At 38.5% G+C, this 14,023-nt stretch overlaps 2 protein-coding genes across 2 annotated transcripts; both read left to right on the top strand.

Moving 5' to 3' along the window:
- The first annotated feature begins 1,155 nt into the window (after window positions 1-1,155).
- Window positions 1,156-8,883, top strand: ccnd2b (cyclin D2, b). Its single transcript, XM_079454328.1, has 5 exons — window positions 1,156-1,587; window positions 2,854-3,063; window positions 4,759-4,924; window positions 5,502-5,650; window positions 6,552-8,883. The coding sequence occupies exons 1-5, from the start codon at window positions 1,393-1,395 to the stop codon at window positions 6,711-6,713; spliced, it is 882 nt and encodes a 293-aa protein (XP_079310454.1). The 5' UTR covers window positions 1,156-1,392; the 3' UTR covers window positions 6,714-8,883.
- Window positions 8,884-10,193: 1,310 nt separating this feature from the next.
- tigarb (TP53 induced glycolysis regulatory phosphatase b) lies at window positions 10,194-12,597 on the top strand. The gene is made up of 6 exons (XM_079455440.1): window positions 10,194-10,373; window positions 10,505-10,542; window positions 10,637-10,758; window positions 10,888-10,965; window positions 11,059-11,169; window positions 11,377-12,597. Exons 1-6 carry the CDS (start codon window positions 10,342-10,344, stop codon window positions 11,773-11,775), a joined length of 780 nt encoding a protein of 259 aa, XP_079311566.1. The 5' UTR covers window positions 10,194-10,341; the 3' UTR covers window positions 11,776-12,597.
- Window positions 12,598-14,023: the final 1,426 nt, after the last annotated feature.

A 14,023-nucleotide genomic window follows, 5' to 3' on the forward strand; every position in this document is an offset into this window, starting at 1 on the left:
ATTTGAGATACGTGTACTGTATTTAGATTTTTCTGTGGGTCTGACACAATAATGTACTGCATGTTTGCGACCAATGCCACTATAACCTTCTGTAGCTTAACCCAGTGATTAAATTTTCATGAATGAAATGTGACGGGTAACAAATGAGCTCCTGTGTTATCTGTGCATCTCTATTCAGACAGGTTCTGCCCTATTTACAACACATATTTCATGCAACACAAAAGATACATTTTCACCTATTCATGAGAATAACGACCCATTGTTGAGAATATTACTCTGTTGACTATTTCACAAGACTTTCCCCTTTTTCATCTGGCACAGACTGTAATGTCTAAATTATGCATGAAGATTTGTGTTGCCGTTCATAATTGTTCTTTCATCTTTTTGCGCTGTAACACATGGTCACTTTGTTACCAGTTCATTCTCACTAGCCTCACTAACATCTGTTGTCCAGAGACAGACAGGTGGGGTGGGCACCAGAAGACAAAGTCTTTTATTATGTAAAGAAAGACATTTCTGATGAAGGACGGCGATGGATAAGCTTGGGGATACAGTGTATGCTTTACAGAACAAACTGGTTTTCACATAGTTTTCAGACTGTAATATCTGCTTATTTAAGCTATTTTCTTGCTGTCTTATTTGCTAGCTATTCATATTTCACTGTTATGTAACCTAGCAAAGCCAACCTGCACTTCCCCTTTTTCCAAGTATTTTAATTAAAATTTTGCACCATATTTCATTTGATTTTCAACATTAATTTTGCCAAATTATTATGAAAGTATATAATTTACGACAAAAAGGACTACATTTGTTCTACAGATAAATAAATGCATCAATAAAAGCTCACCAAGATGGTAGCAAAAATAATTGACTGGACATGTGCATCTCCACGTGAGAGGAAATAAAAGACAGCATGTCAAGCATGTTAAAGTTTATAAACATATTTATAAAGCCCTTCAGGGACATTGTTTCATTGTGCACCACCAACTGTTGCCGTTTGGAGGGCTTGTTGGTTTGTGGTTTTATAAAGGCTTAGCTCAAATGCAATGCATGTGCCATGACGAGGCAGTAAAGAGAGAATGTGAGCATTTTTTGCAACGTGAATCGAGCATGAGGAGGAGGGACTGACATCGCCTTTTGGGTGGTCATGCAGTCAGAAGAGTGATCCGCTTCAACTATCCGGGCTTTAGAGAGAAAGTCTCACGCCTGCTTTCAGCCTCCGTGATGTGAAAAGCGAAAGCGTTAACATTGCAAGTCTGACAAATCACATTGATGCCCAGGGCAAAAATACAGTCATCATCATCATCATCTTTCACTTTACACGTTCACAGCTTCATGCATCTGTCACTTTGATCGGTTCATTTTAGACGTAAGAAGGGGGAACACCGCAACATGGAGCTTTTTTGCTTGGAAAACGAGACTCACAGGAGAGCCCCGAAAGATCCGAACATCTTCTGCGATGAAAGAGTACTGCAAAGTCTCCTAAAAGTGGAGGACAGCTATGTCCCACAGAGACCCTATTTTAAAAGCGTTCAAAAGGATATTCAACCTTTCATGAGGCGAATTGTAGCGACGTGGATGCTGGAGGTTTGTTTTTAAACATTCGTATCATATCGCCTGTCAGAAAGTATTATGTAATACAAATGATGTTGTTTGCTTTATAACATGCATTCGTGTTCTTAAGTTGGCTTCTCGTTTGGATAAAAAGTGTACGGTAGCCTATGTAACGTCATCTATGCATCAATTTGCAAAGTTGACTAAACTTGTCAGTAATCGTTTAACGATGAAGAAAAAGCACCAGGAAATGCAATGCATTGCTAAACCTCCACACTGCGTAGCGCACTATCCGCGTTGATTTGAAAGAAAATGCTTTTGTATTTTTCTCAATGTCATCGCTCATTGGAAAGACGAGGGTCTGTGCTTTATTTACATGTGCAATATGAGTTGTTTTGTTTGTTTGTGTCATTTGGGCGATTTTTTCAAACACACGCAACATTTGAGCTTCTCGTGCAAACGTGCAGCCATGTTGTGTCCTCGATTTCAAGTTATTAAAGTTCATCAATAGTCATAATAACTGTCGGGTTTAGCTCAATTCTAGCAGGCAATGCTTATATCATATACAGTCATTTGCTTCCTAAATGTTAGTTGATGTTTCTTTGAATGTGACGAATCAGCAAAGCATTGATGTGTAGGCGTCACGGGGTTTCGAGCTCACCCTGCTTGACATTTATGAAGATGGAAAGTTCCTTTTTTTCATGAAAGTCAAGTTACTCAGAGCCTACTGTAAGAACATGAAATGTATAGGTAACAGAAGCTAGAACGTAAACATTAGAATGCAAATGTAAATTACAGGAGGTATAACAGAAGCACAAAATATTATGAGACCACCAATAAGTATTTTTTGTTATTCTGTGAAATAGTCATAATTTCTTCCAAAATGTTGTTTTTTATTTGCAGAAAATTAGTCGAAATTTGCAAAGTTCCCAGCAGAGAACAATAGCTACTTACTGTTTTACATGTATTTTCGAATAAATTCAAAAATGAATATGTGATGGAATAAGCTTGATTTCGTTGCAAATTTCATCCGTCTTAAATAGCTGTTAGGTGACTTTGTGAGGTTTGTTTCATTTGAAATTCAACAAATTGGACTGAAATGGCCACATTACATACAAAAATGCAGATTAAAGATGAAACTAAACTGAAATTGTGGTCTCTTGATTTTTTCCGCAGCTACTAGTAGGCTATAAAGTGCCATGGTGGCTTTTAAAAACATGAACAGATATAGTTGTAAAAACCATATGAATGTAAACATTAACATTAAAATTGTGAAATCCTCGGTTCATGCCCTTTTAGGTGTGTGAGGCGGAGAAGTGTGAAGAGGACGTCTTTCCCTTGGCTATGAACTACCTCGACAGATTTTTAGCCGCGGTTCCAACAAGAAAATGTTACCTGCAGCTGTTAGGAGCCGTGTGTCTTTTACTTGCATCCAAATTAACAGCTTGCCAGCCGCTGTCGACCAAGAAGCTCTGCATGTACACAGACAACTCCATCACATGTCAACAACTGCTGGTAAGAAATGATGACTTTAAACTACAGTAACTAAATACTTGGGATTTAATTATACGAACTATTCGATGACAGTACATATGTAAATATTTAAAGGCATTTAGAGTGAAAATTGATGACAGAAATGAAAATTCTGCCAACATTTACTCGCCTTCGAGTTGTTCCAAATCTATATAAACACATGTATGAACACAGAGAAAGATATTTGGAGGAATGCTTATAACCAGACAGATTTTGTCCCCCATAGACTCCCATAGTAGGAAAAAATATAATGGTTGTCCGAAGTGCCACAGAACAGTTTGCTGTCCTACATTCTTCAGAATGTCTTCTTATGTGTTAAACAGAACAAAACACAAAGATAACGTATTTTTTCCTACTATGGGAGTCAATGGGTGTTGAGATCTGTTTGGTTATAAGCATTCTTCCAAATATCTATCTCTGTGCTCATCAGAAAAAAGACATTTATACTGGTGAGTAAATAATTGATTTTCGGGTGAAGTATCCCTTTAAATGACAACCCCTGATGGTAGTTTCTATTAAACATCACTCTTTTCAGTTGAGATGATCTTCTGACCTGTTTGAGCTTTTTAAATTCTTCTTTAAGATCTTGGAAGATAATTTTGTAATGATTTCTCACCATTTAGCCTCATCTTTTAGATTTACAGTGTGTTTGAAAGAGAGGGAGAAGGCAAGCTTAGACCAAACTGCATATCAAATGAATGGATTTTTACACACACGCTCAGACATCTAAGATAGAGATACCAGTCTTTAAAAGTCTTGACCTTAGTTCTGATTTAGTGTCATTTTGTTAGAGATGTCCCTTCGGGTGGAGTTTCCATAACGCTCTTCATCCACCGACACACTGCTGAGCTTCAGCCTTTGGCTTGTGTTTCCCCTGGTGTCTGTGTTCTTGCAAGTTTCTCAGAAAGCAGCTTACAGCAGGCAGAAACAATATGAAGCAGGCACGTGCGAGGAAGGAAGTTGAGTCTGTGAAGGGAAGGCAGAATCTGGTTGGTGGAGATCAAAGACAAGGGCGGGGTTTAGGATGATAGCCTGATTCAACCATACAGCAATGATGTCACTTGGTCAACATTTAAAGATAAATATTTGTGTATGTTTTCAAAGGATTTATTGACAGAAATGCAATATCGTATATATATATAAAGACCTTACATAATGAAGCGTAATGTTTGGTAACACTTCAGTATAGGGGCAATTCTCACAATTAACTAGTTGTTATTAGCGTGCCTTTTATCGCATATTGGCTGTTTATAAAGCACATTTTCTGACCATAATTTACATCCCTAATCCCACCCAATACCTAAACCTAACAACTACCTTACTAACTATTAATAAGCAACAAATTAAGTGTTTATTGGGGAAAAAGATGTAGTTAATGGTTTGTTAATAACAAGAATTGCCCCTTTACTGAAGTGAGACCTAATGTTTTTCTTACCTTAGAATGAGCTATTTCTATCTGCCCCACGGGTCCCTTTACATGGAATTCACCATGTTGTTTCTATGGTAGCCCTAAATGGACAAACATTGTTTCATAAATGCGTTATGTCTTTCAGCAAAGAAGTGAAAACGTGACGAAATAAAGAAATTCAATTAAAAGAACCCATTTAGCATCCTTCATAGTTGTTTTTTCATTTTTTCATATCCCCCCTCCCTCTCTCTCTCCATTTCTCTCTGCTGGAGTGGGAATTAGTGGTGCTGAGTAAATTGAAATGGAACATGGCTGCCGTCACCCCTCTCGACTTCATCGAACACATCCTGCATAGACTGCCCATTCCTAAAGACAGACTGACGCTCATCCGCAAACACACGCAGACCTTCATCGCCCTCTGCGCGACAGGTAGGAGTGGATTGCACACAAATTAAACCATCCTACATGTGACAATGAGTGACAGTACGAGGCAGGTTTGAATGATCTGCTTCCTTCCTGGTTGATATGAATGTGTTATATTTATCCACACAAGTTGTTGACTTGCATCCTGTGCAAAGGCACGCAACACCAACAATTCTATGATGGTCTTCCATCACAAAATAGCAATGGGTTTCCTCTCAGACCGAGGGTCTGTTCTCAGGCTTTCGAGACAGAGGGGAGTAGTTTCTGGACGCTCAAAGCCCTCTGAGATATGAAGGGCGGAAGGCAGATGGGGGAGAAGAAAAAGCTCTTCCCTCTTTCCATTCACAGCTGCAGGAGGATTTAAGGAAGGCAGCGATGTTAAAACAGCTCTCCTGACTGAAACCGGAGCGCGAGTGTGAAAGTCAGGTTGAGGTTTGTGTGGAATTGAAAATTGAAAACAGATGTTAGAGACCTCCATTGAGTGTCAGATTTGTCAGATTAGTTTTTCACAGGTGAGTAATGTTTTCAGGGAACTGTGTGATCGGGTCACAGATGTTTTGGGATGTGTTTGTGTGTTCCTCAGATCACAGCTTCACCATGTACCCTCCGTCCACGATCGCCACAGGAAGTGTGGGGGCAGCCGTATGTGGTCTTCCGCCTCTGGAGAAGGAACAAAATCTGTGGGGTTACAGTCTGATGGAGATGTTGGCTAAAATCACCAACACTGAGGTGGTAAGTGTCAACGTTCTCACACACCCCAAAAATTTGATTCAGGACATTGCGAACATGGAAGAGTGGCAGAAATTGCATGTGCAGGATATTCATACATAATATAATAGTGTGTGTGTGTGTAAGCGTTCACGCCACGACGTCGGTGTGTTTTCAGAACTGCATTCTTGTGGCGAGACACAGGCTTCTCAAACACATCTGTGGATTAAAGCTCACTACTGCACATACACATATTGCCTGAGGGTGTTTTGAAAGTCTCGGTCTAAAACTTTTTCGAGTTAGACCCAGAGAACGAACGCCCCATTTAAACTCTTGACACACCAGCTTGCACACCCAACCACACCACATTCTTTGACTTTTCTCAATGTGATGTGTTCACATTTACATCTGATGTTCTGGAAAATACCTCCATATGTCTATGTTAGCAACCATTTCATCCTGGGACTGTAGTTGTTGGGATAACAAGGTTTGTTGTCGTCTCAGAAGGTTCAACAAGAGAACTGCTTGTCAAGTTTTAGTGAGAGACAGAGGAGAGTTGAAAGGTTTAGTTCATTCAAAAATTAAAATTATTTATTCACCGGTGTCACGTAAAACCTTCATATCCATATATATTTTCCAAACAATGGAAGTCAATAATGGTCAATGTTGTTTGGTTACCAACATTCTTCAAAATATCTTCTTCTGTCTTCTGCAGGAGAAAGAAAGTCAAACAGGTTTGGAATGACACGATTTGTAAATGATGGAAAAAAAATTTTTAAATCTCAAATACCACAATAATGAACCTGGGTGGAAGAAAACAATACAAACGTTCTACGGATGTACAGAAGAATATATAGTTGTTAGTTAACCTGATAGCAAGCATGTCAAACATAATCCAGTGTACTCCTCTCTCTTTCTCATGCAGGACTATCTGAAGTCATGTCAAGAGCAGATCGAGCAGCTGCTGGCCAATAGTCTCAAAGAGAGTCAACACCCAGAAAATCCAGAGGGCGGAGCAACCAGGAAAGCGTCAGACTCTCAGAACCTGTCCTGCACCCCCACAGATGTGCGTGATGTCAATTTATGATGTCAGTCCCTGTCCACCACAACTTCCCAACCTACAGATAACATTTATTTTGTCATTAGTTTATTCAGGATTTTATCGTAGGCCACATCAAGCTTGATGTTTTATAAAGGAACTGCTGCAGTCGCCTCAAATCTCCAGGCGGTGCTGTTGAACATACTTGAATTTCAATTAAACGGCCATGAAAGATTATTAAAAAACACATTATATTATATATTAAGCAAAGTATTGGCTATAGCATATAATATAATCTCCTAATATGAATATTATACAAAATTAATAATAATTGTTGCTTTTGTATATTACATAATGTTTTATTTCAAGTGGCGGTTTATTTTCTATACGGCGTAATACGGGGAGCACTTAGATGCTAGTTTAAAGCTATAAAGGACAAGGGCATCTGTCAATGAAGGATGTATTTTCCTATCACACTGTATGGACATTAAAACAATTCAAAGCAGGAAATTAAATAATTCTTGGGTATATGCAACTCACAGTAAATAACATGCTCAAATACCAATGAATGTTATTATAAACATACTGCATATTATTATTTAACAAGTTGATCAGTTTCAGTTCACGCATGCCCATTCCAGTTTCATGAGCGCAGATGACAATGTCAGATGGATTAAGTATGTAGCGAAGGAAATAAAGATGTGAGATGTGCGACAGAGTAGCGGTGCATTGAAAAGAGAGGATAGAAAGATTGTGTATGTGATTAAAAAATAATTATGAGAAATGTGTGATGAACAAGTTTCTGAGAGGTTAGTTTATATCGATTTAAACTGAAGACTGTGCTGAAGAATTGTGATGCTGTTTGCTCATGTTTTGACATTATCACACGTGCAACAGAGATATTCTGGAGGAATTTATGGCAGTTTAATAGTTTGGGAGTTTTGAAAACATTAAGTAAAAACACGACACAGATGCACTTTCAGAACTCGTCTCCCGTCGGTTTACCGCGGTATTCAAGAGGAGGACAAATGATTTTCTAAGGGTTTTCTTTTTATTTATAAGTTTTTTTTGTTTGGGGCTGGTTTCCCATATTAGGTGTGCTTGTGGGTCATAGTGATACATTTAGTCCAAAAACTGATCTGACAGTCAGCTTCTACAGAAATGATGAAAGTTGACATGAAAGATTAGTTGTTTTCTGTAGTTGTGTTGAAATCATAGATAGACATCATCAAATTTATATCGCTTTATTTTCTTTTGACTTTATTTTCTTTTGTTGGGATAAACATCAACTACTTGAATATTTTCCATATTTAAAATAATATTTGAAAAACATATGGCAATTTTCTTTTCGTCTTTATCATTTGATTCTTGCACTTTTTTGTAAATTGATTGTTGGAAATTGATTCTTTAGAAACTCAAAGAAAATTTTATTTACAGAACATTTAAATGTTTTGTTGTGACACACTTGTGCCATTCAAACACAACTATGCAAATGAACTTCAGGTTTGTGCTCAAAGTTTCAATATTTCAATGTAAATTTGTATGTTAACATGTTAATGTATTTTCACACATTTAGCTTTCAATTATTGAGTTTGTGTGCTATAAAAGCGTTACATTAGTTTTCTTTTATTGTGTTCTTTTCTTTCTGTGTAAATTGTTTTTTTAACTTGTGTTCAAAAGTGCTGCTAAAAGAAAAATTTACAAAAAAGAGCTATTTGTGTACATTGTTGCTGCTATATCCTAAATTGTTTAATGTGTTTTCATGGTGGCTGTTTCATATTTTTTGTTGCATTTATTTTCCTGTCAGGTGAGCCTTGCAGATAGTCTTGTCTCTAACTGTTGCCTGACTTCTTTTACTATTATATTGGTGTGTTATGAACCTTCTTCGTTGTCTTTAAACATGTACTTGCCCCATCACAATACCTCACTCAGGTGTAGAATAGAAAGAGGGGATTGATCTTCTTTAGTTTGATACCCTACTGGTTTGTTCTGTTATTGGTTTGTCAAAATTAAATTACCAAATGGTTAAATAAACAGTTTTATCTGATGTTTAATGTAAGACAGGGACATTATTTAGAAACAAAACATAATTTCTGATTATGTTGAAGCTCACAGTGTCTAAAATTTATACTCTGTATCCAAAAGACCCAAATAAACGTTTAAATGTTAGTAAAACAATTCCTCATTTTGCCCTATTAAATTTAATAAATTAAAATTTAAACAAAACCGTTTTCTGTCTTTTTTATTGAAACATTAAGGGATTGATACAAACATTTTCCAACACCGTTTTGAAATAATACAGTATTATAATAAGTAGATTTTATTTTAAATTAAATAAAAAAATGCGCTATTTATGCAACACCTTACACAAACATAAATGAGTGGCGCCGGCGCCCTCCTGTGGTGATTTGTGCGTGTTGCGCCGGTGTGTTCGGCTAATAGTGCCATCCAGTGGACATCTATGTAAATTACACCACACAATACAAAACAACAGCTAGAATCACTAAAACGTAAATACGCTTCACTGATGGGTTTTTATGGGACATTATACATCCAATGAGAAAAAGTACAAATTAAAATTCTCTGGTTCAAACTACAAAACTGATTACAGAAGTATAAACTTCCCAAAAAAAAGAGATTCAGTAACACTTACCGCCTCTATAAATAACATAAATGAATGGCGCAGGCGCCCTCTTGGGGTGAATTGTGCGTGTTACACCAGCTGTGTTCGGCTAACAAAAATAGCAAAATAGTGCCATCTAGTGGCCATTTAGGTCAATAACACTACATAATAAAACTAAAGGTAGAATAACTAAAACATAAACGTAGGCTGGGATTAGAGGTATAGATGCTTTAGTCAGGCACATTATTCATAATTTGCTTTTCAGAATATCTCAGTACTGTATTTAGTTATTATTCAGACCGCTACATAACAAAATACGACGTTGTTATTTGCTTTGTTTCACTGATGGCCTTTTATTGGACAAATACATCCAATGAGACAAAGCAAAGCTAAAAGAGCGCTTGGAATGAAAATTCGACTCGCAAAAAATAAATTCAGTAACACTTACCTCCTCGAAGCATTTCACTAAACATTGTGATATTTGTGCAGTACGGTTGCGGAGTTGTAGTTTTCACAGTTCACCACCGGAGGGCGCCAAAATGACATACACAAAGACTCTAGATATTATCAAGGCGACGCGAAGTATTTCAATTAATTGGGAAAGGTGCAACGCTCAGTACGGCCGTTCAGCGATGTCCCGCCTATCACTAAATAGAGCCACATCCAACTATATCTATATCCAACCATTGCGCATGCGTAGTAGCTTGAGCAACCTGGATTAAAGTATTTTTTTAACACAGTTTGAGCTTGAGAAACAAGATATGACGTAACTTCCAGCTGATGTATGGTTACTTTTTTTATCTAAATGTGTTGTTTAATTGTGATTTTAGCAAGCAAAGTTATGTCTTCCTTTATTCACGTCGATTGAACTTGGTCTTGTATGATTGAATTAGCTGCCCGAAGGTGTTGCAAATATGGCCACCGAGTGCGGATACTTTGCTTAAAGGGGCTTTGCCATTTATTTACTGACGTAATTGTCCCGTTGTCCGTGTGAAGTACGCGTGAACCAGGAAGAGACCGTTATACATTAAACCGCTGCTACTGTTTTCTGGAATGCTCACGTTTGCATTAACAATCGTACGACAGTAAGTGGGTGCATGGACGCACAATAGTTTTAAGTTAGAAATGTTATTTGATGGCATTAAATAAGTGTTAAAAATGCAAAACGTTTGATCTAAAATAAGCTTCAAAGTGACTTGTGTGGTCTGTTTCTTAGTGGGGAAACGCAATACAACAGAGACAAGTTGCTCCAAGGTAAGTCAAACAAGATGTCTGCGACTGAACCAAGGTCAGCTGAGCCCCTTGCATATGTGTGGATGAAACATATGACATGAATGTGTGTGTGCAGGTCAGGGCATTGACACAAAACTGTCAGATACAGGACATAAGCAGGCAGCAGCTGCTGGTTTATACCTCAAGGATCTGCATTTCACTAATGTCTTCGCTAGTAACCTGCAGAGAGCCGTTCAGGTGTGTGAACATCAAAACGTTGTTTAGGGACGTATTCTTAAACCTACTAACGTTACAGCTAGTACAAATATAACAAATATTCATTTTTGGGTGAGCCATTTACTGAAATCTCTCATTTGTCCCGTCAAGACGGCTGAAGTCATTTTAAGGCACAACCTTCATTCTTCTGATACTGAGATGGTGTTGGATCCTTTACTTCGAGAGAGGGTGAGTGTCTGCCAAACTGTGAGCTCCCTAAATTGTACAAAAGTATTTCTTGAGGTCCCTCTTTTATGACAGTGTGTGTGATGCATTGTGGAGGGTTTTGGAGTGGCAGAAGGACGACCGAAAGAAGATCTGAAGAACATGGCTAATGCTGCAGGTCAGGCCTGCCGGGGCTACACCCCACCTGGAGGAGAGACGCTTGATCAGGTAGGTCTTACATCTTCAAAGGAAAAGGTTCGGGAGTTGGATACCACATAATTCAAGTGACACTTTTTATTACCTTGAAAATATTTATCATTCTTTCACTCCTGGCTTTTAGGGATTTTTATCTTAATATTATAGTTGTTCTTGGGTGTGTTTGGATTAGACACTTTACACAGGAAAGCAGAAATATCTTTCTGTCTGTATATCCAGGTGAAAATGCGATTTAAGAAGTTCCTCAAATCGTTCTATCAGCGCATGATAGATGAACACGCTCCATCCAACCAATGTTCTGCGTCTTGTTCTTGGCCGTCAGAACCTGAGCGGCCTGTGATTGCTGGACTGGCTAATGACGGCGTCCTCGGCGTGCCTGTCCACGCTCTGATCGTCAGTCATGGCGCGTTTATCCGTGTCTCTGTGCGCTACCTAGTGGACGAGCTGCAGTGCTGTCTACCTGCGGGCCTGAAGATGAACCAGGTGTTCTCCCCATGCCCAAACACCGGCATCAGCAGGTTTATCTTCACCCTCCGCAGAGCAGAGAGCGGCCCACGAGCCACACACATCCATTATGTCTTTATCAACAGAAAAGACCACCTGGACGATGACAAATAACATTGAATTTGAGTTCTAACCATCCAATGTAACTACCTGGTGAACCTTATTTATCGCTTTTACCTTTGACCTGGCCAGGGTGTATATCTCCTTACACACTGAAGGACAAAAATGTAGTCTGTATGGCACAAAATAATTTGATTAATTCCGTCACATGACGGAATGGGTCTGTTTGATGCACGCTAAGATTACAAATGCACTTTTTATGTTGTTTTGCCTTTTAAACACTAGGATACACACACACACACACTTGATGTATATGTAATAAAAGACTTTAAAAGCCTAAAACGTTATTATTTTAAATGATTTATAAGGTCAGTGCTCTTGTTTCAGTGCATTTTTTGGTAGGTTTCTTAAAGCGGCATTCTGTAATTCTGTAATCGACATGTTTTAAAAATAAAATTCAAGGTTACTACATACTTTATGTTAAGGTTAATAAATACGTTTTTTCACATTATAAAATTGTAAAAGGTAGAAGTTAAAATTTTCTAAGCGTTTGCTTTGTAATTGATTTTGGTAATTGTATCTTTAAATCAGTTTCAGATGATAAGGTTTATATTTCAACTAGATGAAATGTAAAATATTCTGTGACACAGAAAGATTATCTTTAGCAAAAGTGCACCTGTTTTGGCTATGGGAGAACAATTTTAAGACTGTGAATTTTTTTTTACAAAATATACTTCGTCATATTCTTCTTGGAAATGGTGTTTGTTGAGCTCTAGAAATGTTGAGTTTTAAAATCTGTTGTTTAAGATGATTAATATGAATGAGTTGTTTAGGGATGACTGTCATGTAGAATCTCACCCACCACATGGCGCTGTGCTACTGGCCCCTGGAGGAGAATAGGGGCCAACCTAGCGACACGTGTTTGCTGCCGCCCACTCTCACAGGAAACTATCACCATCTATGGTCCCTCATTTTCTCCCTGCCGGACTGCTGTGGAAATGTGGTGATCTTCTAAAGGTTGTCATTTTCCTGCCGGTAAGTGGGCGGCAGTTTAGCTGGGTTGGTCACTCAGGGGACCTGGATGGATGGCTAAATGTTCTGACGTGCTGCAATCCAAGCAGACGATTGACTTCAGTCTGTGACCGCGCATTCTTTAACTCCTACAGGAGCTCCTAAAATATCTAGCCAGAAAAATCACATTTACATTTTCTCGCACACACACTCATGTGCCAGTGAGCTGCAAGCATCCTTCAGTGCATTGCAGAATCATCTAGCCGTGAATGTTGATGTTTATGTTTAAACATGTACGTGACCGATGGACGTCTGTGGTGAAACGGCTGTTATAATTGCTTCTATAGAACAGGAAAAAGCCACAGCCATTTAATTTAGTTCCTTGCATATTTAGATTTTTATTTAGTTTCCTTGTACAGACACCAAAACAAAGTTACATGCTCACAATATTTTGTTCTGCTGTAGTCATACTGCTCTTAAAAAACTTTGTTGGCTGGTTTCAACTGGTTTATGCTGGTTTAGTTTTATTGGACCACCAGATAACCACCACACAAAATCTGTGTCTTTACATCACAGACAAACACTTCAGGTAAATCACAGTAACCCTCCGGGAGGTTCTACAGGTACGGCCTTTCAGGGTTATTTCAGCTGAAAGAGAAGTTGCAATTGCATTCTTACACCAAATCTTGTGATCCGTGTGTAAACCCTGCCCATTATCACCTCGGTCATGATGAAGCTCAAGTGAGTTCTTTATACCTGTTATTTATGCTCCAGACAGCCATACAGTCTAAAGTGAGCCCCGGGCCGGTGATCCAAGAGTCTCGAGGGACACACTTTGATGACACAGCAAAGCTCTCATGGGACTCGTAAGATAAACGATCGAAACAATGCGGTTAGAAGATTCATTAATCACACGCAGAGCTAATGCAGCGTCAAGAAACCACACCGTCCTTCTGCTAATGATAGCAGAATTCATTTTTTATAGCTATTTGTTTTGAAATATTGATTTTGAATCCCATTAGATTAACAAATAAACTATAGAAGAATCATTTTGTTTCCAAAAGCTGTGTATGTAAATAAGACATGTTGAAGGGGGCTGACACATCCTGCGTGATGGGGGCATGATGGCTTGGATGTATTTTTAGAGACTTGGAAGCGAGCGTGCTAATGCCGAGCTCCTCAATGTTTCCAGCTCATAATTACAGGTGTTTCATTTGTGGGTACTGATTGCACTTCCTGTACTCTCTATAAAAGGAGCAGAGGGCGGGACCGGGCCTTTCGGACATCCGCT

Source organism: Barbatula barbatula (genome assembly GCF_947034865.1).
Source record: "Barbatula barbatula genome assembly, chromosome: 4".
NCBI lineage: Eukaryota > Metazoa > Chordata > Actinopteri > Cypriniformes > Nemacheilidae > Barbatula > Barbatula barbatula.